Source organism: Aquarana catesbeiana, linkage group LG03 (assembly GCF_042186555.1).
Source record: "Aquarana catesbeiana isolate 2022-GZ linkage group LG03, ASM4218655v1, whole genome shotgun sequence".
NCBI classification, from domain to species: Eukaryota; Metazoa; Chordata; class Amphibia; order Anura; family Ranidae; genus Aquarana; species Aquarana catesbeiana.
Genome location: NC_133326.1, coordinates 741644637 through 741670631, shown reverse-complemented (window position 1 = coordinate 741670631; position 25995 = coordinate 741644637). Strand labels below are relative to the sequence as shown.

At 45.3% G+C, this 25995-nt stretch overlaps 2 protein-coding genes across 3 annotated transcripts in view; one reads left to right on the top strand and one right to left on the bottom strand.

Annotated features, from left to right (window-relative positions):
- The window catches only part of LOC141133875 (NACHT, LRR and PYD domains-containing protein 12-like), a 981044-nt gene that overhangs the window by 465467 nt on the left and 489582 nt on the right, over positions 1-25995 (bottom strand). The window lies entirely within an intron of this gene.
- Positions 1-25995, top strand: part of LOC141133876 (NACHT, LRR and PYD domains-containing protein 3-like) — a 169760-nt gene that overhangs the window by 65331 nt on the left and 78434 nt on the right. For both annotated transcript variants that reach the window (XR_012243130.1, XM_073623468.1), the window contains exons 4-6: positions 12041-12079; positions 20017-21730; positions 23915-24058. Coding sequence is in view for 1 of the 2 variants with exons in the window: in XM_073623468.1 (XP_073479569.1) it covers positions 12041-12079; positions 20017-21730; positions 23915-24058 (1897 nt within the window). In the remaining variant the exon portion in view is untranslated. The remainder of the gene's footprint in view (positions 1-12040; positions 12080-20016; positions 21731-23914; positions 24059-25995) is intronic.

The following is a 25995-nucleotide window of genomic DNA, read 5'->3' as shown; positions in this document are numbered from 1 at the left end:
TAGATCCAGAAAATTAATCTTCTCCTGACTACATTCCATTGTAGAATTCAAGTTGTAGGTATAAATAGACAATAGGTCCATCAGCCTTGAGAGTTCATCCCGCGTGCTTGACCAGAAAATTAAAAAATCATCAATACACCTGTGCCAGGCAAATGACATGCTGAAGTAAATCCGATAAATGATCATTAGCAAAAAGTTCTCTCTCCCACCCCCCCAGGTACATGTTGGCATAGGAGGGGGCACATTTGGTCCCCATAGCCACCCCCTGTACCTGGAGGAAGTGGGAGGAACCAAACATAAATATGTTGCATGTTAGGATGATCTCCAATAGCTGAAGGACAAACTGGCTATAACAATTGGACGCAGGTCCAGCTTCTTTCAATTGGGTATGAATAACCTCAGTTCCCTTTTTATGTGTCACGTACCCAGTGGGTGAGCCTGACGTGAAGAGGAAGGCCTCCCGTACAGCTCTGGCTCAAGGGCTGCTGATAGTGAGATAGCTGGCGCTGGAGCACGGCGGGGTAAGAGTGCCTAAGATCAGTCCTGAAATATGTGCAGGTAGTAGCCAGGAACTCACAGGCAGGAAGCCAGACTTGGCTGGTAGCAGGCAGGGGAGGTGGCAGGCAGGCCGGCAGACTTGGCAGATGGCAAGCTGGGATGCACAACAGGAAGCAGGGTCAGATGAGCCTAGTAGACAATAGACAGGCAGATCAGGTACAAACAACAGGCAGGAGCATAGTTGGGTCACAGGCAGGTTTTGGCAACAGACAGGCAGATCAGGTACAACAGCAGGCAGGAGCGGAGTCAGGGAGTAAGCCGGAACGGTATCATGAAACAACACAGGTATCAAGATTTCAGGTAACGCTGTAGACCAAGCAGCAATTAGCCAGTTCTGAAGTTGCGTTTAAATAGGGCATTTGGCGCCAGTTCCTATGACAGGCACGAGCATACGCGAATGCGCAGTCGTGTTCGTGCACACGCATGCTCGTTCACTGATGCGTCCGTGGCTGTTCTGTGTATTCTTTGTTGGCGCCTGCACACAGGAGTGCCCCTGAGAATGGCAGCTGTACCTCGCAGAAGACTTCCCTGACATTGCCCCCCCTTACGGGCAGCCCCTGGATGCCCAGTTGGTTCCTCTTCAGGGTATGACTGCAGAAGAAGGCATTCACCAGGTCCATGGCATGTACATTCTGCTCTGGTTCCCAGGAGTTTTCCTCTGGCCCATAACCTCTCCATTTAATTAGGTATTGCAGTTGACCCCTTCTCCTCCTGCAGTCTACAATTGCCTCCACCTCGGACTCCTTGTCCTCATTGAACATTACTGGTTCAGGTGGTCTAGACCCCCGATTAGGGAACGGATCGGGAACCACGGGCTTTAACAAAGACACATGGAACACTGGATTTATGCTGAAATATATCGGTAGTGATAGTTCGAAGGAAACATCATTAATCCTTCTCTTCACGGGAAACAGCCCTAGAAATTTAGGAGCTAGTTTTTTTATGGACAGGCCAGTCTCAGATTGGTTGTAGCCAACCAGATCTAGTCCCCTGGTTGCAGAATGAGTTCCCCTCTCCTCTTTCTATCAAAAGCTCTCTTATTATCTTCCTGTGCCTTGGTCATGGCCTCTTGCAGCAGCTTGTTGTCGCGATTGAAGAATTTCACAGTACTTTGGACGGCTGGTACCGAAGACTCAGGGACAAGGTCGGGCAAAAAGGTTGGATGGAAGCCATAATTTGAAAAGAAAGGAGATTGCTTGGTGGCTGCATGACAGGGATTGTTATAAGTGAACTCAGCTAGGGGTAGGAGTGATACCCAGTCATCCTGAACAAATGACGTGAAGCAACGGATGTACTGTTCCAACGTCTGATTAGTTTGTTCGGTTTGACTGTTAGACTGCGGATGGTATGCGGATGACATTGAAAGTTTGATTTTTAAGGCTTCACATAGTGCCCTCCAGGATCTTGAGGTAAATTGGACTGCTCATCAGAGACAATGTCGATGGGTACCCCATGGAGTCTAACAATTTCCCTAATAAACACTAGAGCAGTCTCTACAGCAGAGGGTGTACCCTTCAAAGGTAAGAAATGGGACATCTTAGTCAGCCGGTCAACTATGACAAAGATGGCTGTACAGTCCTCAGAGGGTGGCAGTTCAACTATAAAGTCCATGGAAATCATGGTCCACGGCCTGTCGGGCACAGGCAGAGGTCTGAGCAAACCCCAAGCCTTGTTTCGGGTGCTCTTACTTCGAATGCAGGTAATGTGTTTCTTGCAGTCTTTTTCCAGAATAGGCCACCAGAATGTGCATTGTACTAATTCTATTGTTTTGCGAATGCCGAAGTGACCTGCTACGGGATGGTCATGGCAGGATCCCAGAACTGGTATCCGGACTGCTTCTGGGATGAAGACTCGGTTCCCCTTCCAAAGAAGTCCCTCTCTTGCCTGTAACATATCCCTGATAGGATTAGGGGTAATAGCGGATGCCTGCTTCAGCTGTGACAAAAGATCGGTCTGCAGTAACAGAAAATTTCCTGCTCATAGGATGGTATCTGATACCGGTAAGTCCATTGGATCCTCAAACATGCGCAACAGTGCATCAGGCTTGATGTTCTTTGATCCAAGTCTATAGGTAATATGGAATAAAAACCATGAAAAGAAAAGTGCTCCTCGGGTTTGGCGGGGTTTCAATCTCTTAGCAGTCCTTAAATATTCAAGGTTTTTGTGATCTGTCTAGATCAATATTGGGTGAGCTGCTCCCTCTAGCAAGTACCTCCGCTCCTCAAGAGCGGCTTTTATGGCAAGAAGCTCCCGATCACCTACGTCATAATTCCTATCCGCAGGTGCAAGTTTCCTAGAGACGAAAGCTACCGGATGGATTAAATTTTTGAGACCTTGACGCTGGGACAGAACCCCCCGACTGTACTTTTGGAAGAGTCTACCTCCAGGATATAAGACAGTGCCGGATCTGGATGGCATAGTACAGGGGCAGATGTAAACAGTCCTTTAAGAGTCTCAAAAGTAGTCTGGGCTACAGGAGACCAGCAGAAACGAACACCCAGTTTGGTGAGTTGAGTAATGGGTGTGATGATAGCTGAAAAGTTCTTAATGAATCTGCTATAAAAATTAGCAAACCCCACGAACCGCTGGATCCCCTTCTTATCAGTGGGTGCTGGCTAGGTCAGGATCAGGTAATATGCACCTTACTGCTGACTGCCCTGTCCGAGGCCAAGACATTGCCTTCCACATGCCGGTAGAGAGCCGGAATGGCCTTCTGAGAAAAAAATGGCGTTTGGGAACCTGCTACTGAGAAGAGTCTACCAGCTGAAAAGGCAGCAGTTGGAGTGCTAGCAATTCAGCCGCTGAGCATGTGGATGGTTGGGACCGAATTTCTTTCGACGATTTAGCAACTGGGGTAGGGAAATTTGCCTGCTACAATCGAATTTAGGTGCATAGCTAGCAGATTGCCCGCAAGTGCATGGGACACCTAATTCTACACCTTCATTCCTCTCAGTGCAGGTCTCTGAAAGGACTGAAGGTATAGTGGGGTTGGAGATCCAAGCTGATGAGGAGCAAGGAGAGGTCCGCCTTGTTCTTTGGTGTGGGTATTTCAGGTACTGTTGCCAACGGACTGCATGGGAGTAGGACATATGTCTGGTCAAGCATGTGGTGCCCAAGCGGCTGCTGTTTTGGCCATGCTTGATACGCTTCAGACATATGTTGCAAACAGCAACGATGCAATCTGCTGCACACGTCCCAAAAAAGGCCCACACCAAAGAACTTTTAAAAAACGTGCAGAGTCAGCAGCGCCCTGCACATGCGGAGCTCTACGGTGTGATGCAGTTTGTTGGCTGTCCTTAAGCTGGCCCCTGGAGGGCATCCTGCTTCGTTGGAGATGTGCCTCCTCCTCCTCCTCCTCCTATCTTCTATCAGCACCCATGTAGAATCAGTGACCTCATCATCCTCTCCCTCCTCACCACTGGCAGTATGCGGCAGCTGGGGGAACATGACTTCCAGTTTCTTGTCCTTCTTGGGCACCCCCTCTCTCTGGGCTCACATTACTGCCTTCATCCTCAACCTGGGTACCATCATCGGAGCCTTCAAAACCCTACGCATCCTCCTGCAGCATGTACCCGACACTGTGGTCGAACAGTTCGGGGGACTCCTCAGGACATGATGGTGGGGCTAGGGAAGGAGTGACTGATGGCATTGAGCCAATAGAATAGGCCACTTTGGCAGCTGCATTGGCAGTCAAACTTCTCTTAGCCTGGGTGACAGAGGATGAGGATGGCTTTGTGATCCACTTTACCAACCCTTCTGCATGTTGTGCCTCAACACGGCCAGCTGTCGAAAAAAAGGACAAGCGTGCCCCACGGCCACGTGCTGAGGATGCACCGTGTCCATGATCAGCACTGTTGGCTGTGGACATAGAGCCTGCTTGCCCTCTTTTAGTGGCCTGTGAGCATCTGCCTTTCCTTGGTGGCCTTCCAGATATGCTGTAAAATTGGATAAGCAAAACACTGCCTGAAGTTTACTAGAAAAATTACACCAGGAATGGCCTGCAGTCAGGTATAGGCTAGGCTAGACCGGAATGCAGTGGATATATATGTAGGAGACTGTATATATATCTTTATGCACTGAAGATCACTGAATCACCTGCCTGTCTGAATGAATGAATGAATGAATGAAATGAATGAATGAATGAATGAATGATTTGTAAAGTGCTGCAAATGCGAACTGAATCGCCTCAAGGTGCTAGATTCGTTCTCTGTTGTCAGCTTCTTAAAAAAGGAAGGTCTTTAGTTTTTTCCTGAAGGCCTGATGGTTTTCTTCCATGCAGATGTAGGTCGGAAGAGCGTTCCATAGCCGAGGTCCTTGGACTGCGAATCTTCGTTCTCCCTTTTGCTTTGTAGCGGTATTTGGGAATGATGAGGAGGTTTTGGTTAGCTGATCGAAGACTGCGATTAGGTGTGTAGTGTTTTTGTTTTATTTTCTCTCGGAGATATAGCGGAGCGTTTCCTTGTATGCATTTGTGAGTGAGGCAGAGGGTCTTGAATGTGATCTGATTCTTTACGGTTGGCCAGTGTAGGCTCCTTAGGGAGGGGGAAATGGATTCCCAGGGTTTTTTTTCCTGTTAACAGTCTTGCCGCCGTGTTTTGGATGAGTTGTAAGCGCGCAAGCTGATATTGGGGTAATCCTACGTAGAGTGACATTACAGGGAAGTCCCGTCAAGTCACCTTCGTCAGAGGGGGGCGGGGTCACCGGGTGGCCCTGCCCCCCCGTTATTTAAGAGCCGTCAGACGAAGAGACGCACAGCGGGAGCCTCCCTCCATGCCAGCATAGGTGCGGAGCGGCCCGGAGAAGAAAATGAAGAAGAGAAGAAGGAAGAAGAGAAGAGGATGAAGAAGATGAAGAGAAGAGCGGGAGCCCCCCCCCATGCCATGGGTGCGGAGCGGCCCGAGGGGAAGTAGTTAGAAGACGCCGCGGAGGAGATGCTGGACGAGAATGCCGGAAGAAGAACCAGAAGAGCCAGAAGAACCAGAAGAAGAAGATGAAGGAAGAAGCATTTAAATAAAGGAATTGTCAAGAACTGTCTCTTGTCATTTTTAACATTTTTGACAGTTTTTTAGTGAAATGGTAGGGGTAAGTACCCCCTTACCATTTCACACAGGGGGGGCCGGGATCTGGGGGTCCCCTTGTTAAAGGGGGCTTCCAGATTCCAATAAGCTCCCCGCCCACAGACCCCCACAACCACCGGCCAGGGTTGTGGGGATGAGGCCCTTGTCCTCATCAACATGGGGACAAGGTGTTTTGGGGGGATACCCCAAAGCACCCTCCCAATGTTGAGGGCATGTGGCCTGGTACGGTTCAGGAGGGGGGGCGCACTCTCATCCCCCCCTCTTTTCCTGCGGCCTGCCAGGTTGCGTGCTCGGATAAGGGTCTGGTATGGATTTTTGGGAGGACCCCACGCCGTTTTTTTTTTTTTTTTTTTGGCCGGGGTTCCCCTTAATATCCATACCAGACCTAAAGGGCCTGGTATGGAATTTAGGGGGACTCCCACGTCCATTTTTTTTATTTTTTATTTTGGTTCGGGGTTTTCCTGTGGGGAATTCCCATGCCGTTTTTATCAATGAACTTCTATGTGTATTGTCGGCAATGCAATAGCCGCGGGTAGTTTTAAATGTTTTTTTTTCCTTCGAAATGTCATTTTGCTGTCAGACTGTTCTAAACACGGGAAACATGCGCCCCTTTACAGGCATACTATAAACAACCCCCAGCAACGAAATTTAAAGGGATTTTACACTTTTATTGTTTGACTTTAAGCATTATTAAAATCACTGCTCCTGAAAAAACGGCATTGATCCATGTCCCCTGGGGCAGGACCCGGGTCCCCAAACACTTTTTATGACAATAACTTGCATATAAGCCTTTAAAATTAGCACTTTTGATTTCTCCTATAGACTTTTAAAGGGTGTTCCGCGGCATTCGAATTTGCCGCGAACACCCCAAATTGTTCGCTGTTCAGTGAACTTGCGAACAGCCAATGTTCGAGTCGAACATGAGTTCGACTCGAACTCGAAGCTCATCCCTAGTCCTTAGTAATTGTTCTTTTTTTAGTCTTTTTTGAGTGGCGGTTGGTAAAGTTGAGGCAGTGTTTCTTAGCCTGTGGATGGCGTCCGCTGTGTATTAGAAGTTGCACATGGTGAGGAAGACAGAGTTGCTTGAAGGAAGGGTGATCTAATGATGGTACTGATGTCGCGATGAAGAGCTTGCTGGAGGATGGAGGGATCAGATGGCTGCCACAACTTCTGGAGTGGTGTGGGTGACGGGCTGGATGTTGGTGCGGAAGTACTGGAGGAGGTGAGGGGCTGCCTACCGCCCTCCTGTTGTCTGAAAGTATCATTGAAAATGTACACCAGGAATGGCCTATAGTCAGGTATAGGCTTGGCTATACTAGAATGCAGTGGATATATATATGTCGGAGACTATATATTTAATGCACTGCAGATCGCTGAATCACCTGCCTGGCTTGCCTGAAAGTGTATTTGATAACATACACCAGGAATGGCCTGCAGTCAGATATAGGCTTGGCTAGACTGGAATGCAGTGGATATATATATGTTGGAGACTGTATATATATTTAAAGGGGTTGTAAAGGTAATTTTTTTTTTTTTTTAAATAACAAACATGTTATACTTACCTTCACTGTGCAGCTCGTTCTGCACAGAGTGGCCCCGAACCTGGTCTTCTGGGGTCCCTCGGCGGCTGTTTCAGCTCCTCCCCGCAAGCATTAACCACCCTAATGCGAGCTCCCTCGCATGGTGGTGAGTGCTTGCGGGCACGCTCCCGTGATACAGCCGGCGGCTATAGCCGCTCGCTGTATCACTCGGCCCCACCCCCCGGCGCGCCGTGTCATCGGATGTGATTGACAGCCGCACGAGCCAATGGCCGCGCTGCTTTCAATCCATCCACTGCAGCCAATCAGCGACCAGGCTGAGCTGCAATGAAGATGACGAGAACGAGCAGCGAAGATTCGAGGCGTCAGGTAAGTAAAACGGGGGGGCTGGGGGCGGCGGTATTGTCAAAAGTTTTTTCACCTTAATGCATAGAATGCATTAAAGCGGTTGTATACCCGCAATTTTTTTTTTTTTTTTTTTAACCCTGTAAAGCAAAAGGCTTAATAAGCTAGTATGCACCGCATACTAGCTCATTATGAAATACTTACCTTAGAACGAGGCGTCAGTATCTTACCTGGTCCACGCCGAGGGAGCTGTCATGTTGCCTCGGCGTGTCTTCCGGGTATCGCGGTTCCAGCGCTGTGAGTGGCTGGAGCCGCGATGTCATCACTCCCGCGCATGCGCGCGGGAGATTTCTTACTCGGCAAGGTCCGGCAGCTGCCGGGCTTCAGCCGAGAATCCCCTGTGCGCATGCGCCGCTGCAGTCAGCGGCGCATAGCAAGGGGAATATCTCCTAAACCGTAAAGGTTTAGGAGATATTTTTTTTACCTACAGGTAAGCCTTATTATAGGCTTACCTGTAGGTAAAAGTCAAAATAAAGACTATACAACCACTTTAAGGTGAAAAAATTTTTACCTTTACAACCCCTTTAATGCACTGCAGATCACTGAATCACTTGCCTGCCTGCCTGAAAGTGTATTTGAAAACGCACACCAGCAATGGCCTGCAGTCAGATATAGGCTTGGCTAGACTGGAATGCAGTGGATATATATATGTTGGAGACTGTATATTTATTTAATGCACTGCAAATCACTGAATCACTTGCCTGCCTGCCTAAAAGTGTATTTGAAAACGTACACAAGCAATGGCCTGCAGTCAGATTTAGCTACACAGGATACAGTGTATATGTATATGTATATATATATATATATATATATATATATATATATATATATATATATATATATATATATATATATAGACAAGTTAAGACAAATTTAACTTCATTCAGACTTTGTTCAACTTCTGCTCGAAATCCACAGCTAGATGGAAGGTGGTAACTGCAGGTTTGCAGCCTAATGAAAACCACCGCATTGAGACACAAAAATCTCTCTCTGACACCAGGTGGGCTGCGCATGCACAGGCCACCAAGGCACTGTGCAAGAATTCTGCCAATATTCAAGAGTCACTGATGAACATTGCAGAAGACAGCAAACAGAACCCAACAACACAAAATGATGCTTGGTCACTGCATACAAAAATGAACAGGCTTGAGACTGCTTTTCTTTTCACTATGTGGAATTATGTTCTACAAAGCTTTCATGGGACAAGTGTTGCACTTCAAGCTGTGGATCTGGACCTGTGCAATGCTGTTGATTTGGTGAAGTCACTGCGGGAATATGAGAGGTGAATTTGATGTGTTTGAAGACCGAGCAAAAGCGATGTCTCCCACCGTTTCAGCAACATACAAACAAGACACACAAAGACAAAGAAAACACAAGACTCATGTGGGTGAGTCTCCAACACCTCAGGTTCACTTATCAGGAAGAGAACGGTTCTCATCTGGTGTCTTTCTAGTTGTGATGGATAGGCTGCTGGCTGAACTCGATCGCCGTTTTCAGTCTTATAATGACCTCAACAGCACTTTTGGATTCCTGAACAACATATCTACCCTCTCTGCAGAACATCTTCATAAAAAAGCAGCAGATCTACAGAAGAGATACCACATTGACCTGGAAAATGAATTTTGGGAAGAAATCATCCAGTTCAAAGAATTCATCTGCCATGATGAGCCATCATCTGCTAGGGAACTTCTTCTGTGCATTAAAAAAAGAAAACTACAGACCATCTTCCCAAACGTGGATGTCGCTCTCAGACTTTACCTGACATTACCAATCACAAATGCAAGTGGGGAGCGCAGTCTCTCCAAACTGAAACTAGTAAAAAATAGACTAATGCCGCGTACACACGGGCGGACTTTTCGATGGACTAGGTTCGACAGTCTTTCCGACAGACTTTGCAGCGTAGGTCCGCCGGACTTTCAAATGAATGGACTTGCCTACACACTATCACACCAAAGTCCGACGGATTCGTACGTGATGACGTACACCGGACTAAATAAGGAGGTTGATAGCCAGTAGCCAATAGCTGCCCTAGCGTCGGTTTTTGTCCGTGGGACTAGCATACAGACGAGCGCACTTTTCGACCAGACTCGAGTCCGTCGGACAAATTTGAAACATGTTCTATTTCTAGGTCCGTCAGACTTTTGGGGAACAAAAAGTCCGCTGGAGCCCACACACGATCGAATTGTCCGCCAGACTAATCCCATCGGACCTAGTCCACCGGAAAGTCCGCTCGTGTGTACGCGGCATAAGATCCACAATTGTACAGCAGAAATTAAATCATCTCACTCTGATGTCAATTGAGAGTGACCTTCTATGTAAACTGGATTTTACTGATTTGATCAAAGACTTTGCTGAAGAAATGCAGAAGATGCCACTTCTAAATAGTAATATGTTATTATCTTCAGAATGAGATGACATGCATGAAGTCATAACCTGATCACCTTTCTCTTTCTTTCTCTACCTTGCCTGTTGTTGTTTTAAATGATCAGCCTTTCTTAAGATATGATAGTGTACTATTTTTATTTTATTGACTGTACATTTCTAATTTGTGTTCATAGTTTAGATTTTTCACTACAACACTCACTTACATACTACACACACACACCATTTATCTTGCACTTTGTTCAATGAGTTATTTTGCTTTTTCAATATGTTTTCCAGGTAAATAAGTGTTTTATTCTCATTCTGACCAAGACATTTGTGCATTGCAATAAACACATGATCACTTTGAACTTTTCTAATCATTATTTATTTATTGGGAAAAAAAAGTTCTTCAAGCTTCAATCAGTGGTCATATAAATAGATTATTATGTTTTTTTTAACATGTAACACCGTCTGCGGTACCAGTCACCTTTTAAAAGTACCATATATACTCGAGTATAAGTCGTTCCGAGTATAAGTCGTTCCGAGTATAAGTCGTTCCGAGTATAAGTCGAGGCCCTAAATTACCACAAAAAAATGGGAAAAACTTATTGACCCGAGAATAAGATGAGGGTGAGAAATGCACAGCTACTCTAAGTGGAAAAGAGGGGCACTCACTGTGCCCATTTGCAGCCTCACTGTGCCCATTTGCAGCCATAGGTCCCCCGAACTTCAAACTCAGTAGTTAAGGGTTCCTAGATGCCCCCTAGCTGCAGCCAAAATTTGGGGTCTCTGAACCCAAATGGTCCCGAAATGACATTGGTGCAGATGGACACAGTTGACCGAATGTGGGGCCCCGTATCTCGGGGCAACTTTAGTGTTAGGAACCCCAAATTTGATGTGCAAACTCAGTGGAACTAGCACCATAACATATCCAAAGCTGGGGTTTCTAACACCAAGTGTCCCCGAGATACAGGGCCCCAAAATCGGTTCAGAAAATGTCAAGCACTTTTCTGCAGCAGAGAATGACATTTTCCGAACCGGCTTTGGGGCCCCGTATCTCGGGGCCACTTGATCCTAGGAACCCCAACTTTGGATCTGTTATGGAACCATTTTGACTGGGTTTGCACACCAAATTTGGGATTCTTAGCACCTAATGGCCCTGAGATACGTGGCCCCAAATTCGGTTCAGAAAATGTCAAGCACTTTTCTGCAGCAGAGAATGACATTTTCCGAACCAATTTTGGGGCCCCGTATCTTGGGGCCACTTAGTGCTAGGAACGCCAGCTTTGGATATGTTGTGGTACCAGTTCCACTGCTGATTCATCTATGAAACCACAAGTGTATTTGATTGAGGAATTGAATCATTCATTCAAACCCAATTTTTTTTAAATAATTCAGATTAATTAAACATTTTTAATAGACTTCAGCAATTAACATAAATGATGTAATTTTGTTTAGTTGTTTGTTCAGAATCGTGATCTCTATTTTTATTCTCAGTTTATCCAGAATTGTGTAGCTCTAATACATAGCTTGTGTATGTATCATTTTGTTCTATTTAAAGTAATGTATAGAAGGAAGGGCCCGAAAGTGACTCAAGCCCAGGGGCCCCCCCACCACCCTAAGTCCTGTCCTGGTCACCATACCACTATGACATCACTCAGCATGCCGAGCAGAGCAATACAATCACAGCCATTTGTCTATTATACAGAACCTCCATATTTATAGCTGTATTCCTAGGAGACCCTCATGATTGTTGCTCGGGGTTCTGAGCCTTGTGCCTCATGCATCCACCTGAACCTCCATCAGAAAGAGGAGTCAAGGCTCCAGATTCTAGGTGTGTGCCTGTAAACCTGCATAGAGAATTGGGGGCTTTTCTGGTCCTCCCACCATGGTCACATGTCACTGCAATGTGCTGAGATGTTACCAGGCAGACAAAGACACTCCCCATCACCTGGAGGAGGAGAGACTCCAATCTACAGAGGGTTGCTGGGATGATGGTGTCTGGGAGGATCTGCTACACTAATAATTCTCTTAGTTATTATTTTATACATTTCAGAGGTTTGTCAGGACTAATCATTTCCCTAATCTTATTTCCAGCCAATCAGAAGAAGACGACACATGGCAAAACATTATCAGGTTAGTCATAGTTGCCAACATTGCAAAAAAAATTATATATTATAATTAACTGTATAATAATTAGGGGGCGGAGCATGCGTTTGTAGGCGTGGCATAGCAAAATAAATAGAAAACTGGGCTGCGGCAAAAGATAGGCGTGGTTTATGTGAAATAGTGGGCGTGGCTTAAATGGGCATGGCTCAAAGGGGGTGTGGTTAGAGTCTGAGATGAATGAGTAATGGAGAGGGAAAGGGGGAGAGAGGAATGACGGGACAGCAGCCCCAGATCCTACACAACATAAGAAATATGTGTATTCTAGAAAGTTTAACAATCAGCAGATAAAGATACTCCAAACACCTGGTGTTAGCGCTTCAATCATTCCGGCACCATGGTTGTTATGGTGTCAGGATGATTGAAGTGCATTATTTCTATTATTACATTGTAATATAAAATAAAATCATTCAACTCAACATAATGCCGAATTAGTAGTGTCCCTGAGCGTGTCACTAGCCACGTCACCTGCCACCAGCAGAGTCCTTCCTTGCATCAGGTGCCACCAGCAGAGTCCGTCCTTGCATCAGGTGTCCCCAACGGACCCGTCCTTGCATCAGGTGCCACCAGCAGAGTCTGTCCTTGCATCAGGTGCCACCAGCAGAGTCTGTCCTTGCATCAGGTGCCACCAGCAGAGTCTGTCCTTGCATCAGGTGCCCCCAGCAGAGCCCATCCTTGCATCAGGTGCCACCAGCAGAGTCTGTCCTTGCATCAGGTGCCCCCAGCAGTGTCCGTCCTTGCATCAGGTGTCAACAGCAGAACCTGTCCTTGCATCAGGTGCCACCTGCAGAGCCCATCCTTGCATCAAGTGCCACCAGCAGAGTCCTTCCTTGCATCAGGTGCCCCCAGCAAAGCCCATCAGTGTCCCAGGCAGAGCCATAGTTACCCCTCCTGTACATAGTTACCCCCTGCACATAGTTAACCCCATGTGCATAGTATCCCCCCGTACATAGTATCCCCCTGTACATAGTTCCCCCCCTGTACATAGTAACCCCTCCTGTAAATAGTTAACCCCTCCTGTATGTAGTTAACCCCCCTCCTGTACATAGTTAACCCTCCCCCCTCCTGTACATAGTTAACCCCCCTCCTGTATATAGTTAACCCCCCTCCTGTATATAGTTAACCCCCTCCTGTATATAGTTAACCCCCCTCCCGTATATAGTTAACCCCCCTTCTGTACATAGTTAACCCTCCCCACTCCTGTATATAGTAAACCCCCCTCCTGTATATAGTTAACCCCCTCCTGTATATAGTTAACCCCCCTCCCGTATATAGTTAACCCCCCTTCTGTACATAGTTAACCCTCCCCACTCCTGTATATAGTAAACCCCCCTCCTGTATATAGTTAACCCCCTCCTGTATATAGTTAACCCCCCTCCCGTATATAGTTAACCCCCTCCTGTATATAGTTAACCCCCCTCCTGTACATAGTTAACCCCCCCTTCTGTACTTAGTTAACCCTCCCCCTCCTGTATATAGTTAACCCCCCCTTCTGTACTTAGTTAACCCTCCCCCTCCTGTATATAGTTAACCCCCCCTCCTGTATATAGCTAACCCACTTCATCCTGTATATACTTAACCCCACTCCTGTACATTAAAGTTAAATTGCTGCAGAGACAAGAAGAGCAGAAGAACATGACATGAGCGGCCGGCGCCATGTGTTCAATGGAGAGGGGAGGGGCCGATCCATGCAGCTAACCCCGGCTTCAGTATTGTGAGAGGAGAAGCCAATTCATTGGCTGCACGGATCGAGCCCCCTTCCTCTCTCCACTGAACACAAGGGGGAACGATGTAGCGGCCATTTTGCTGAAGCCAGATGTTCAAAAAATGAAAAAGCAAACATTCCAGATTACCCTGGGCAAAATCCGGAATCAGGACAGCCTCCAATCGAGGCGAGGGTCCCAAAATCGGGATTATCCCGGGAAAATCGGGACTGTTGGCAACTATGGGTTAGTAGGACATCCACGTTTCATATGAAATCTCTTCTGGATGAACATTTTGTTTTTATTGTAGTCTGGATCAGTGGTGGAACTACCAGGGTTGCAAAGGTTGCACTTCAGACCGGGTCCTGGCATTCTGCCACTGCAGGTGGCCCAAGATGGCAGGAAGGGGGCCCACTGCAGATCATGGGCTCAGTTCAGACTGTTGTGATCCCAAAATTGTGCAACTTGCTTGCAATTTCCTAGTGACTTGTTTGCAATTTTGTGATTTAACATTACAGTCTATGCCACTCAAATCACACCAAAGTCATAGAAAAGTATTACAAAAAAGGTGTAGAAATTGCTCCAGCTCCTAAGAAAAAACAAAATGAAGCAGCCGACACAGCAATCTGACCGTTGCGAATGTAAAAATAATAAAAAGTGTGGCGCTAATGAGTAGTGGGACACATGTAACTAAACAAGTGGTAGTGATCCCTATAAAGGAGTGTTAAAGCTTGAAGTGTGAACTTATTAGGTGAATGGTGTTGTTTTGTAAAACATCCCTAAAAAAGGAGATATAACAATATATAGTGATGGTGAATGCTTGGATATATAAGAGAGTGAATACTCAATAACAACCTGTAGGTTCATTAAAAAACAATCGTGCATGCACTACCATATTAAAGAAACAATACAGCAAAATAATAATGCAAGGTATCTTCATATACTGAATGTGCAGTTCAGCAAAGAAATAGAAATAATGTTCATTTGGGCAAAAGCCACGAGAAAGGACGTCCAGGTCCCTAAAAAGGGTAGACATATATGGGTACTGGAAGTCTATAAATGGGTGGATGGGGTACTTCTAGTAGATCCCACAGATATCTGGGTATAGGCCGTCTTCATATGAGGTGATTAAGGGCTGTTTTATGGAAATCCTTAGGTACAAGCAGATTCCTCACTCATGTGGGTGGTTTCAACAAAGAGAAAGAAAAAGCAAAAGGATGCCCTTACCAGAAAAGATGGACTCACAGGCCGTTGGCGGTGAGTCAAACGAGCTTGTACCGTCAAGCGGTATGGGGTGGTGATCTGTAGGAAGACTTGTGTAGAATCTTGTCAGAAGTCCTCGGGTGGTGTACCAATTTGGGATCGGGAACCCCCGGGATTCGGTTTCGGTCGCCAAATGACCGTTTCCTCAAAGGCCCGTCATATGAGCGGATAGACAGAAAAGAGAAAAAGACTTCCACAAAGTGTAAATCCTTATTTGTAGGAAGCGTTATAGCACTTTATTCAAGAGTAAACTCCAAAAAATTACACGTAAGGGCGGTAAAATTTCGGCTCAAAAAATAAAATTGGTATCAAAGGCATAAAAAGTAGTGTAAAAACAGCGCAGTGGGTAGTGGTGGGGTGTAGTCATAGAGACCCGACGCGTTTCGCCTCCAAAGGCTTCTTCTGGGGTATGAATAAGCCCCCCACACAACTGCGCTTTATATATTCTGTTTTACATGCAGTGTAACAGCTGATTAGCGCTGTTACACCGGATGACTTCCGGGTTCGGCAGCGTCACAGGTGACAGGCAGTCACATGGTGTTTTTGTGGCCAATCGTATCTTCTAAAGGCTGGTCAAGAACCAAGCCTCACTTCTGTTCTCCAATCAGCAAAGCGTCACTCCTATTCGTCCTGATAATCACGTGCCGGTCACATGATATGTACTCTAAGGAGTGACGATAGGCCGCTCTCGGCCTGCGTATCATAGGAGGCAGGAAGTGGGAGCTTATCGGGCTGAGGCATGGAACGCAAACATAGCGGCGCTCCATGATATTAATATCTAGTTTAGATCCAATCTTATGTGATGTGGTCTATATCCCGGGAATCCTCAAAAAACTGTCTCCACAATTATATATGGTACAATTGTATAGGATACATATTATGCACATAATCACTAAGGATTCTGAACATACAGGCAAACAATATAGACAGGTGACTGTATGGTATTTCAGTGTAGTAAGGATAGTAAAGGGACATGTGTAACTGGAATGGTGCAATAATTGCAAAATACAAAAAAAGAAAAGGTATAGATCATAAGGCAGAGGCTTATACAATGTGGCATTCATGAAGCACAACCCGTATATAGTGATATTAGGACGACTCATGTGTATAAAGGTCATCCTTACTACACTGAAATACCATACAGTCACCTGTCTAGATTGTTTGCCTGTATGTTCAGAATCCTTAGTGATTATGTGCATAATATGTATCCTATACAATTGTACCATATATAATTGTGGAGACAGTTTGAGGATTCCCGGGATATAGACCGCATCACATAAGATTGGATCTAAACTAGATATTAATATCATGGAGTGCCGCTATGTTTGCGTTCCATGCCTCATCCCGATAAGCTCCCACTTCCTGCCTCCTATGATACGCAGGCCGAGAGCGGCCTATCGTCACTCCTTAGAATACATATCACGTGACCGGCACGTGATTACCAGGACGAATAGGAGTGACGCTTTGCTGATTGGAGAACAGAAGTGAGGCTTGGTTCTTGACCAGCCTTTAGAAGATACGATTGGCCACAAAAACACCATGTGACTGCCTGTCACCTGTGACGCTGCCGAACCCGGAAGTTATCCGGTGTAACAGCGCTAATCAGCTGTTACACTGCATGTAAAACAGAATATATAAAGCGCAGTTGTGTGGGGGGCTTATTCATACCCCAGCAGAAGCCTTTGGAGGCGAAACGCGTCGGGTCTCTATGACTACACCCCACCACTACCCACTGCGTTGTTTTCACACCACTTTTTATGCCTTTGATATCAATTTTATTTTTTGAGCCGAAATTTTACCGCCCTTACTTGTAATTTTTTGGAGTTTACTCTTGAATAAAGTGCTATAACGCTTCCTACAAATAAGGATTTACACTATGTGGAAGTCTTTTTCTCTTTTCTGTCTATCCGCTCATATGACGGGCCTTTGAGGAAACGGTCACTTGGCGACCGAAACCTAATCCCGGGGGTTCCCGATCCCAAATTGGTACACCACCCGAGGACTTCTGACAAGATTCTACACAAGTCTTCCTACAGATCACCACCCCATACCGCTTGACGGTACAAGCTCGTTTGACTCACCGCCAACGGCCTGTGAGTCCACCTTTTCTGGTAAGGGCATCCTTTTGCTTTTTCTTTCTCTTTGTTGAAACCACCCACATGAGTGAGGAATCTGCTTGCACCTAAGGATTTCCATAAAACAGCCCTTAGTGCGATTAATAATACCTCCTTGATTGAGGCGAACTATAAAGTTTTGATGAGATGGTACATGGTCCCGGAAAGGATAGCGACCTTCATCCCAGGGGCGTCCCCCCGGTGTTTTAGGGGATGTAACACTGATGGCACTATGTTCCACACCTGGTGGACTTGCCCCAAAGTGAGGAGATTTTGGATACGAACATATAACCTGATTTATTCCCTCACGCAAGTGAATTTAATTAAATCGCCTACGCACACACTGTTGGGACGCCCAGTGGAGGAGGCATCAAAATCAATGCGCAGACTTATAGCATTTATATTTATGGCGGCCAGAATCTCGATAGCGAAATCCTGGAAGTCCTGTTCAGTTCCCTTTTACTTATTAAAAGCAAAACTCTCGTGGATAATGGTAAATGAACGCCTTTCGGCAATCTTGAAGGATAAGTTAACTGGGTTCAATAAAATATGGGAACCCTGGATTGGATATCTTACAACCTCATAGGATACCTGGTAGGTGAAACATTACACACTTAGTAGGAGTGCATCCACCCCACACACCACCCTCTACCCCCCCTCTTAACTCACCTCTCTTCATCTTTTCTCTTCTCTTTTATTAACAGTTCTTGGACTACGGCATTTTCTGTTCTTTTCTCCAGTCTTTCTTTCATTTCTTTCTGCTAGAAAAATGGGCGTCGCGGGCCCCTGATGCCTCGAGGAGGTGTGGGGCATGCGCGAGAGCCCAATTATTGGATTAAAGAGTTGGTTTAGGTATTGACTTGACTAGTCGGAAACTATAACAAGTAAACTAGACAGTACATGTGAATCAACCGCTCTGCGGTTGAACTATAGAGCATTAACCAAGTATCAACACTCTTTTTACTCGTACAGTTAAAAGTACTTCCTTCTTCTCCTAGGTTATGTTTGGAGGCTTATTGGATAATAAGCAGAGATGGACAGGGGGGAGGGGAAAATAAAAACGAAACAGGATATATGCAAAGATTTATGGGGAAGATTCCACCACCAAGTCACAGTGAGTTCCCAAGGGGGTGACTGGTGATAGGAGACAACATTTATCATCCCACATGTTAGCCCTTCTGGGCCATGCATAGGAGTTGCAATTGTAGGGTTAATGTATGATTTTCCTGGCTGTAATTAGCTTTATCACAGTTTATGTTGCCTGTCAATGTATGATATGCGATGTCCACCCCCCTTCCCCTTTTTCTCTCTTTGTAACCAGAAAAACTAAATAAAAATTATTGTTAAAAAAAAAAAAAAAACAGCCCTTAGTGCCGGTTCACACTACCGCGACTTGGGATCCGACTTGTCAGACCTCAAGTCGCCCCAAGTCGCTTGACATCTGAAACTCCATGTCAGTGAATGAGAGCCGTCTATATGCACGCTACTGAAGTCGCTCCGACTTCAGAAAAGGTCCCTGTACTACTTCAAGGCGACTTCTAGGCGACTTGTACCCATTGATTTCAATGGAAGTCGCCTACAAGTCGGATCGTGGTCTATAGTGAAGCGACTTCACAGGAAGAGAAGATGTTTTTTTCAAGCAAACCCCTCCCTCCCCCAGAGCTGCTGGTAGTTTGATTGGCCACTGGAAAGTCGCCTGTCCTGGAGGCGACTTGAAGTCGCCCTGTAAGTCGCCCCAAGTCGCGCTGTGGTGTCGCCCTCAGGTCGCGTCCAGGTCGCCTCGCAAAGTCGCGGCCAGAGTCGTGTTGCCCCTGTGTGAACCAGCGCTTAATCACCTCATATGAAGACGGCCTACACCCAGATGTCTGTGGGATCTACTAGAAGTACCCCATCCACCCATTTATAGACTTCCAGTACCCATATATGTCTACCCTTTTTAGGGACCTGGACGTCCTTTCTCGTGGCTTTTGCCCAAATGAACATTATTTCTATTTCTTTGCTGAACTGCACATTCAGTATATGAAGATACCTTGCATTATTATTTTGCTGTATTGTTTCTTTAATATGGTAGTGCATGCACGATTGTTTTTTAATGAACCTACAGGTTGTTATTGAGTATTCACTCTCTTATATATCCAAGCATTCACCATCACTATCTATTGTTATATCTCCTTTTTTAGGGATGTTTTACAAAACAACACCATTCACCTAATAAGTTCACACTTCAAGCTTTAACACTCCTTTATAGGGATCACTACCACTTGTTTAGTTACATGTGTCCCACTACTCATTAGCGCCACACTTTTTATTATTTTTATAGAAAAGTATTGCCATTTTCTTTGTTGCTGTGACTGTAGTCACATTTATTAGGACAGAACCCATTGAAATGAATGTGTTTTGACTTGTCATGTGGCTTTGCGTTGAAAGTCACATGATAAGTCGCAGCAGTCTGAACCAGGGCTTATAAAGGCCCCCACTACAGGAACAAGCGGAGAGGGCCATGGGCTGAAGAAAGTGCCCCTGCCTCAGAGAGAAGAGCCCCAGCCGTGGAGGGAAGGGCCTGGGACTGATGGAAAGGGCCCCAGCAGTCAGCGGGTGCCCTTCATGGTTTCTTGCACCGGAGCCCTATAGGTTCTATTTATGCCTCATCTGGATGGTGTGTCCATAGTTTGGATGCTTCCACAGTCCTCCTGTATTTCATGGGATATCTTCTTTTAGGGTTCCATTCTTTGGGTTTATGGTTAGAATACAATATTCCCAACTCTGTCTTATAAATACTGTTTCATGTGTGTATGAGGAATAAAATATTCTCTTTTCTCTCATAAAGACATCAGTAAGGAACACAGAGAGTCTGAGAAAGAGAGGTTCCAGAGGATTAAAGAATATAATTCCTGTATGGGGGAGGCTGTTCATCTACAGGAAAGATTCACCAAGTTATTGATGATAAACGGACCCCAGAATAAAGAGGGAAAAGAAGAAGAAATAAGGAGTTCAGGCAGAAGACATCTACAGATCATGGAGAAAAGATCCCCAACCACAATCCAGGCCCTCTTTGACCCTGATAAAGGTGGGTTCATCCCTAAGATTGTGGTGTTACAAGGAGCTGCTGGGATTGGAAAAACAATGACCTCCAAGAAGATCATGCTGGACTGGGCCTCTGGGGATCTCTACCAAGACAAGTTTGATTTTGTGTTTTATCTGAGCTGTAGAGAAATCAACACCATCCCTGGAAACATAAGTCTTGTGGGACTTTTATCCAGAACCTGCAGACTGAGTTCAGATGACCTGGTGTCTATTCTGGAGGATCCTGGAAGTCAGAGAAAACTTCTTACCATAGTTGATGGGTTTGATGAACTGAGGTGGACTCTGGAGGAGAAATCTGAGGGTTGTCTTGACATTTCTATGGAAACCCACAAAGAAATAATTCTCCAAAGCTTGTTCAGGGGACAGGTTCTCCCACAATCTTCTCTGATCATCACCACAAGGTCACTGGCCATGGAGAAACTTAACATATTCATCAATGATTCTCACAATGTGGAAATCCAGGGATTTACAAGAGACGATCGAGAGGAATATGTCCATAAATTCTTTGGAAATAAAGAAGATGCAGACAAGGTTCTCAGTATAATAAAAGACAATGACGTTGTGTACACCATGTGTGCCGTCCCCATCACATGCTGGATTGTCTGCACTGTAATGAAACAAGAAATAAGAAAAGATTTGGATACAATTCGGTGTCATACAACGACTTCAATTTACCTTCTCTTCCTGGAGGTTTTACTAACCCATCACAGCAAGAAGGAGCAGTCTGTACCCAGGAAACAAACCTGTCTGAAGAAGCTGTGTGCTCTGGCCAATCAGGGAGTTCTGAACCAACAAATCTTATTTGAGAAGAAAGATCTAGAAAGACATGGACTTTCTCTGGATGAGGTGGAGTCTGTATTTCTGAATGAGAACATCTTTCGTTGGGACGTCCGCAACCAAACCTGCTACAGCTTCATCCACCTGAGTGTACAGGAGTTCCTTGCTGCTCTCTATTATGGGATGGATGATGGGTCTGGGTCTATGGAAGGTACTTTCCTCCCGGAGATCTGTAAAGGGAGATCACTCAATAACCTCAGATTAGATTACTCACATTTAGAATTATCTGTACAATTCCTGTTTGGTCTCTTAAATGAAAATCAGGTGAAGACATTCTCAGAGATCACAGGAATCACCATCTCACTCCGAGCCAAACCTGCAATCATAGAATGGGCCATGAAGAGCAGTGATCAGACTTTCTGTACTCAGAATATCTTCTGTCTGTATGAGACTCAGGATGAGGACTTCATTAGGAGAGTCATGTCTGATTGTACAGATTTGTGGCTGAGGGGCTCATATACTGGTCACTTGTGGATGAAGAATTATTCCAAGCAGCTAAACTATTGCTTGAAGACTTTGAAGAGAGAAAGTTTTCAGTCTTTATATTTTGCAGATCTCACTGTGGGTCCAGAGTGCCAGAAACTTCTATCTCCATTCCTACACAGGAGTCAGTATGTCATGTAAGTGAGTGTGAGGATATCCTAACTGAATTCAGAGAATGGGCAGGAACCTGCATACAGTATAACGGTGATTATCAGACATGTTCTCCATCTACCACACTTGTTAGAAGTCCTGGGAACTCACACTTTCCTCAGCCCTAAGCCCTGGTTCACACTACAGCAATTTCCCAGCAACATTCTGATGACATGTAAAGTCGCAGGTCAGGTGAAAACACAAAGATTTTATTGGGTGTTGTCTTAATTGCTGCGTTTTGAGTCACTGCAACAAAAGAAAACTCTTCCTGCACTACTTTTGGGCGATTCTTGTGCTGCACGACTCCCATAGACTTCAATGTAAAATCCCCAGAAAGTCGTACATTTGTCCGAATCTTATAGACTTTGCTGCGACTTCTGAGGCTTCTTTACCCCTCACCTCTCCTCCCTGGTCATCCTCGCTGCCTAAAATCTTCCTCCCAACACATCCCAGTCACACCTGAGCGTAGCGGAAACGCACATTCCCACTTCCATTATTTGTGTATTTTTCATGTGTAAGCACACATTGTGTATAGGGAGCCCATTCACTGGAATGTTCTGCTCTACATGCAACAAACACCCCAAAGTAGATCAAGAATCTTCTCAGTCATGGAGCGTCATGCATCTTGGCAGCAAAACATGCGTCTGATAACTGTGATTGGGGTGTCATTAACAATTAGCCGACATTCATATCTGTGTGTTTCTGAATACGAGGCGACCCACACAGAAAATGTGCGCTTTTTCATACGTCTACAAAATGCACAGCAACGCACGCCACACATGTGCAGATGTAAATGAATGGTAACGCAAAAGCAATGCTCCTTGCTGTGCGTTTTTGAAACATATAGCAAAGCGCATGTATTCTTGTGGTCTGCCATGCATTCAAAAATGTACAGAAGCAAATGAATAATAACACAAGTGTGACGCACATTGTCGCACATTTATGAAACGCACAGCAAAGCATGGATTTTCTTGCAGGTTGCTGTGCAGTTGGAAATGTACAGATGTGAATGAATGGAAACGTATTTACAACTGACGGCAACCCAAAAGAAAACGCATGCTTTGCTGCGTGTTTTGTGGGGCAATGCGCATCACACTTGTGTTACCATTCATCTGTATCTTCATGTTTTTGAACGCACGCCAACCCGTAAGAAAACGCATGCTTTGCTTTGCTGTGCATTTTGAAGATGTGTGACAACACACGTTGCCCTTGCGATACCATTCATTGACGTCTGAACGTTTCTGAATGCCTGGCAACCTGCAGGAAAACGCATGCTTTGCCACACATTTTGGAAACATGCATCGTGCTTGCCTTGCCATTTTTGCAGTACAAGCGTGATGCACGGTCGCAGCGCATTTCTGAAACGTGCGGCAAAGACACAATTTCTGTGCGGTTGATGTGCATTCAGAATCATGTAGATGTAAATGCAGCCTGATTGTTAATGACGCCCCAATCACGGTTATCAGACGCATGTTTTGTCATGTGATAAAACACGCTATAAACACGGATCATCAAAGTCACATAGGAATGCTTCTCAGTAAAGTCACTTTGAAGTCACACCTGGTCGCCGGGAAGTTGTAGAGCAAAGTCAAGCTGGAAGTCGCTGCGACTTTCATGTTGTGCTGTGTGAACCAGAGCTAAATGGTGATTCCCACATATCACCTTCTACCAATCACATCATTTACATCGGATTAACCCTTTCCCTGCCCCCCAATTATACCATTTATCACACAGAACATTTGGAGGGAAAGCTTCGTGTTCAGAGATCTGGGGGAGGGAAATAATGTCAGGGGTGTGACATCATCATCCCAACATTGGAGGGACCAATTGTCTGCAGAAGTGGGCGGAGATGGGAATGTCTGGACTGCATTTTATATCTGGAACCAAAGTGGTGTTCCAGGATTTTCCAGAAGCTGAATGGAGACCCCTGTGTAGGAAGGCCGGAGACCCCGTATACATATCAGGGGCCTCCTTTACGTTTTGTCTGGAGTGTGACTTCAAAGACCACTCATAGCCACCAATGAGAAGTCCTCATCAGGTCCAGTATGAGACTGTAGAGCCATGGGGAAGGCAGCCATGTGGAAGGGAAATGTTGGGTGTTACATTGTTATTCATGGTGTCAGAGGTCATACATTCTTGGTGCTAATTATTATCTCATTATTGGCTTTTAGATTTGATGGTTGTACTATTTCCAGTAAAGATTGTCGGGGAGAGGACAAAGCAGAAGGAGAAGATTCCTTCTCTTCAAGATATGAAAGGAAGTCTGATTCTCTTTCCTTTCTGATGAACCCGGAGAGTAAAATTCAGGACTTACGGTAAGAGAAATGTGTGATCTGCAGTGATGGGGAATGTGACGTCTTGTGATTGTTCCCGTCTCTTAGGGTTTCCTTCTATCTCTGGGTGTCCTCCATCCTCACCCATGTAGAATCTTCCATCACCTGTCCTCTTCTCATGTCTTCTCCTCTCTCTGAGGGAATCTTTCTCTTTGTAATCTCATCCATGGGATTTGGGGTTCCCCTTATAGTAGAACAGTGACCAGGCTATGTACATATGGAATGACCATCCATATTCCTAACAAGCAGGAAATAGGATGGAATAGACCCCCTTAGGACTCGCTCACACGTCTGATGATTATGTAGAAGGAAGCAATGCTCAGTAACACTTCTATGACATTTATGATGTGTCTTCATTGTGTTTATGAAGCTCTGAAAACACTAGAAGAATGCTGGAGAAATGTCCGGGGGAGGGGTTGCTCTTCTAGTGGGAGGAGCCTAAAGGGGAAGTGATGTAGAGGAAATGATCTCCTCTGATATGTGGATTTCGGATATATTACAATAATTCTATAAAATGAAAACCAGCCGCCATGTCATCATACTCACTATCGCTCTCCTGCCCCCTGGAGGACAGATTTCCCGGTCTGAGGATAATACCCGCTTGGTGACTTGTTACCAGATCTGTTTTATTTGTATGTGTCACAATAGCTGGGATACTCGGGTCATTAATAGTTTATTAATAATAACATGTAATATATCCTCACATAGAATCACAATATATCCATGTAAGAATGCACAGAGCGGCCGGCGACCCTCCTCTCCTTCATAACAGTATAGCAGCGGCTCTCCTAGTGTATCTGACAGGCATGATGACGTCTCCACCTTACACGTTACGCCCTAGGCGGGGCTTCATCATGTATATTTGTGTTGTTTGTTTAAAATGTGTAAATATTAACACTTTTAGGTTTAGGGAGTCTCACTTCTAGCGCTGCACAGCTATCTTTATATCTATCCTGTAAGGGAGGTGTCACTGCACATCACCAATCATAAGTGGCCGACCACAAAGTAGGTTTTTTGCATGTAAATAGTATGCTAAAGTTTGGGTGGTCTCACTCATCATGCTGCAATATTGAACACTTTGACAATATCTTACTTATATAGTTTTTTCTAACATTGTAATATTCCTGTATAATTCTGCTGAAACACGTGTGGATTGTTTAAACATTTGGAATAAAAATCCTATTTTTAGGTTTAGGGAGTCTCACTTGTAGTGCTGCACAGTTCTCTTTCTATGTATTTGGTGTTGGGTTTTGTGGATGAATCCTTCTGTGTTCAGCTGATTAGTATATATAATTATAAGAGGTTTTTGGCTGTGCAGTGACACATTTCCTGGATGGCACTGTCAGTATTGCCGGCTGGTTGGTGATTTTGCCGGCACACAGAAGCTATTGGAGTTACCACACGGCTGTTCTGTACAACCAGAAGTGACCGGAGCTGCTCTGTCCTACTTCTCTATTATTTCCCAGTGCATTCTGGGATACCGGAGCCTCCGCTGTCTGTCCTCCAATGCCCAGCGATTATTGGACATCACCATGAAATGAATGGAGGCGACTGACAAGCGTGGATGTCTCATGACAGCGACATGCGGCTTCATTTATAACACGACACAACACTACCGCTCCTGTGTGACCAGCACTGTGTGCTGCCATTGTAATATTCATGGCAGGCATGGAAGGCGGTTATCAGGCTTTAGAAATGCTGAATAAATGTCACATAATCACATGGTACTGACACACGTGTGACCGAGACCTCACTGACCTCTGTAGATACAGACACCACGGATCAATTCATCCTCAATTTTCACACAATATCCAGTGAGGTCCCTCCGGTGGGTTTCAGCAATCTGCTCCCCCCTCCCCCCCCCTCTGAGTCATTCAGTTATGAAGGGAAATTACAGCTTGAGCTACTGAGCTCTGTAA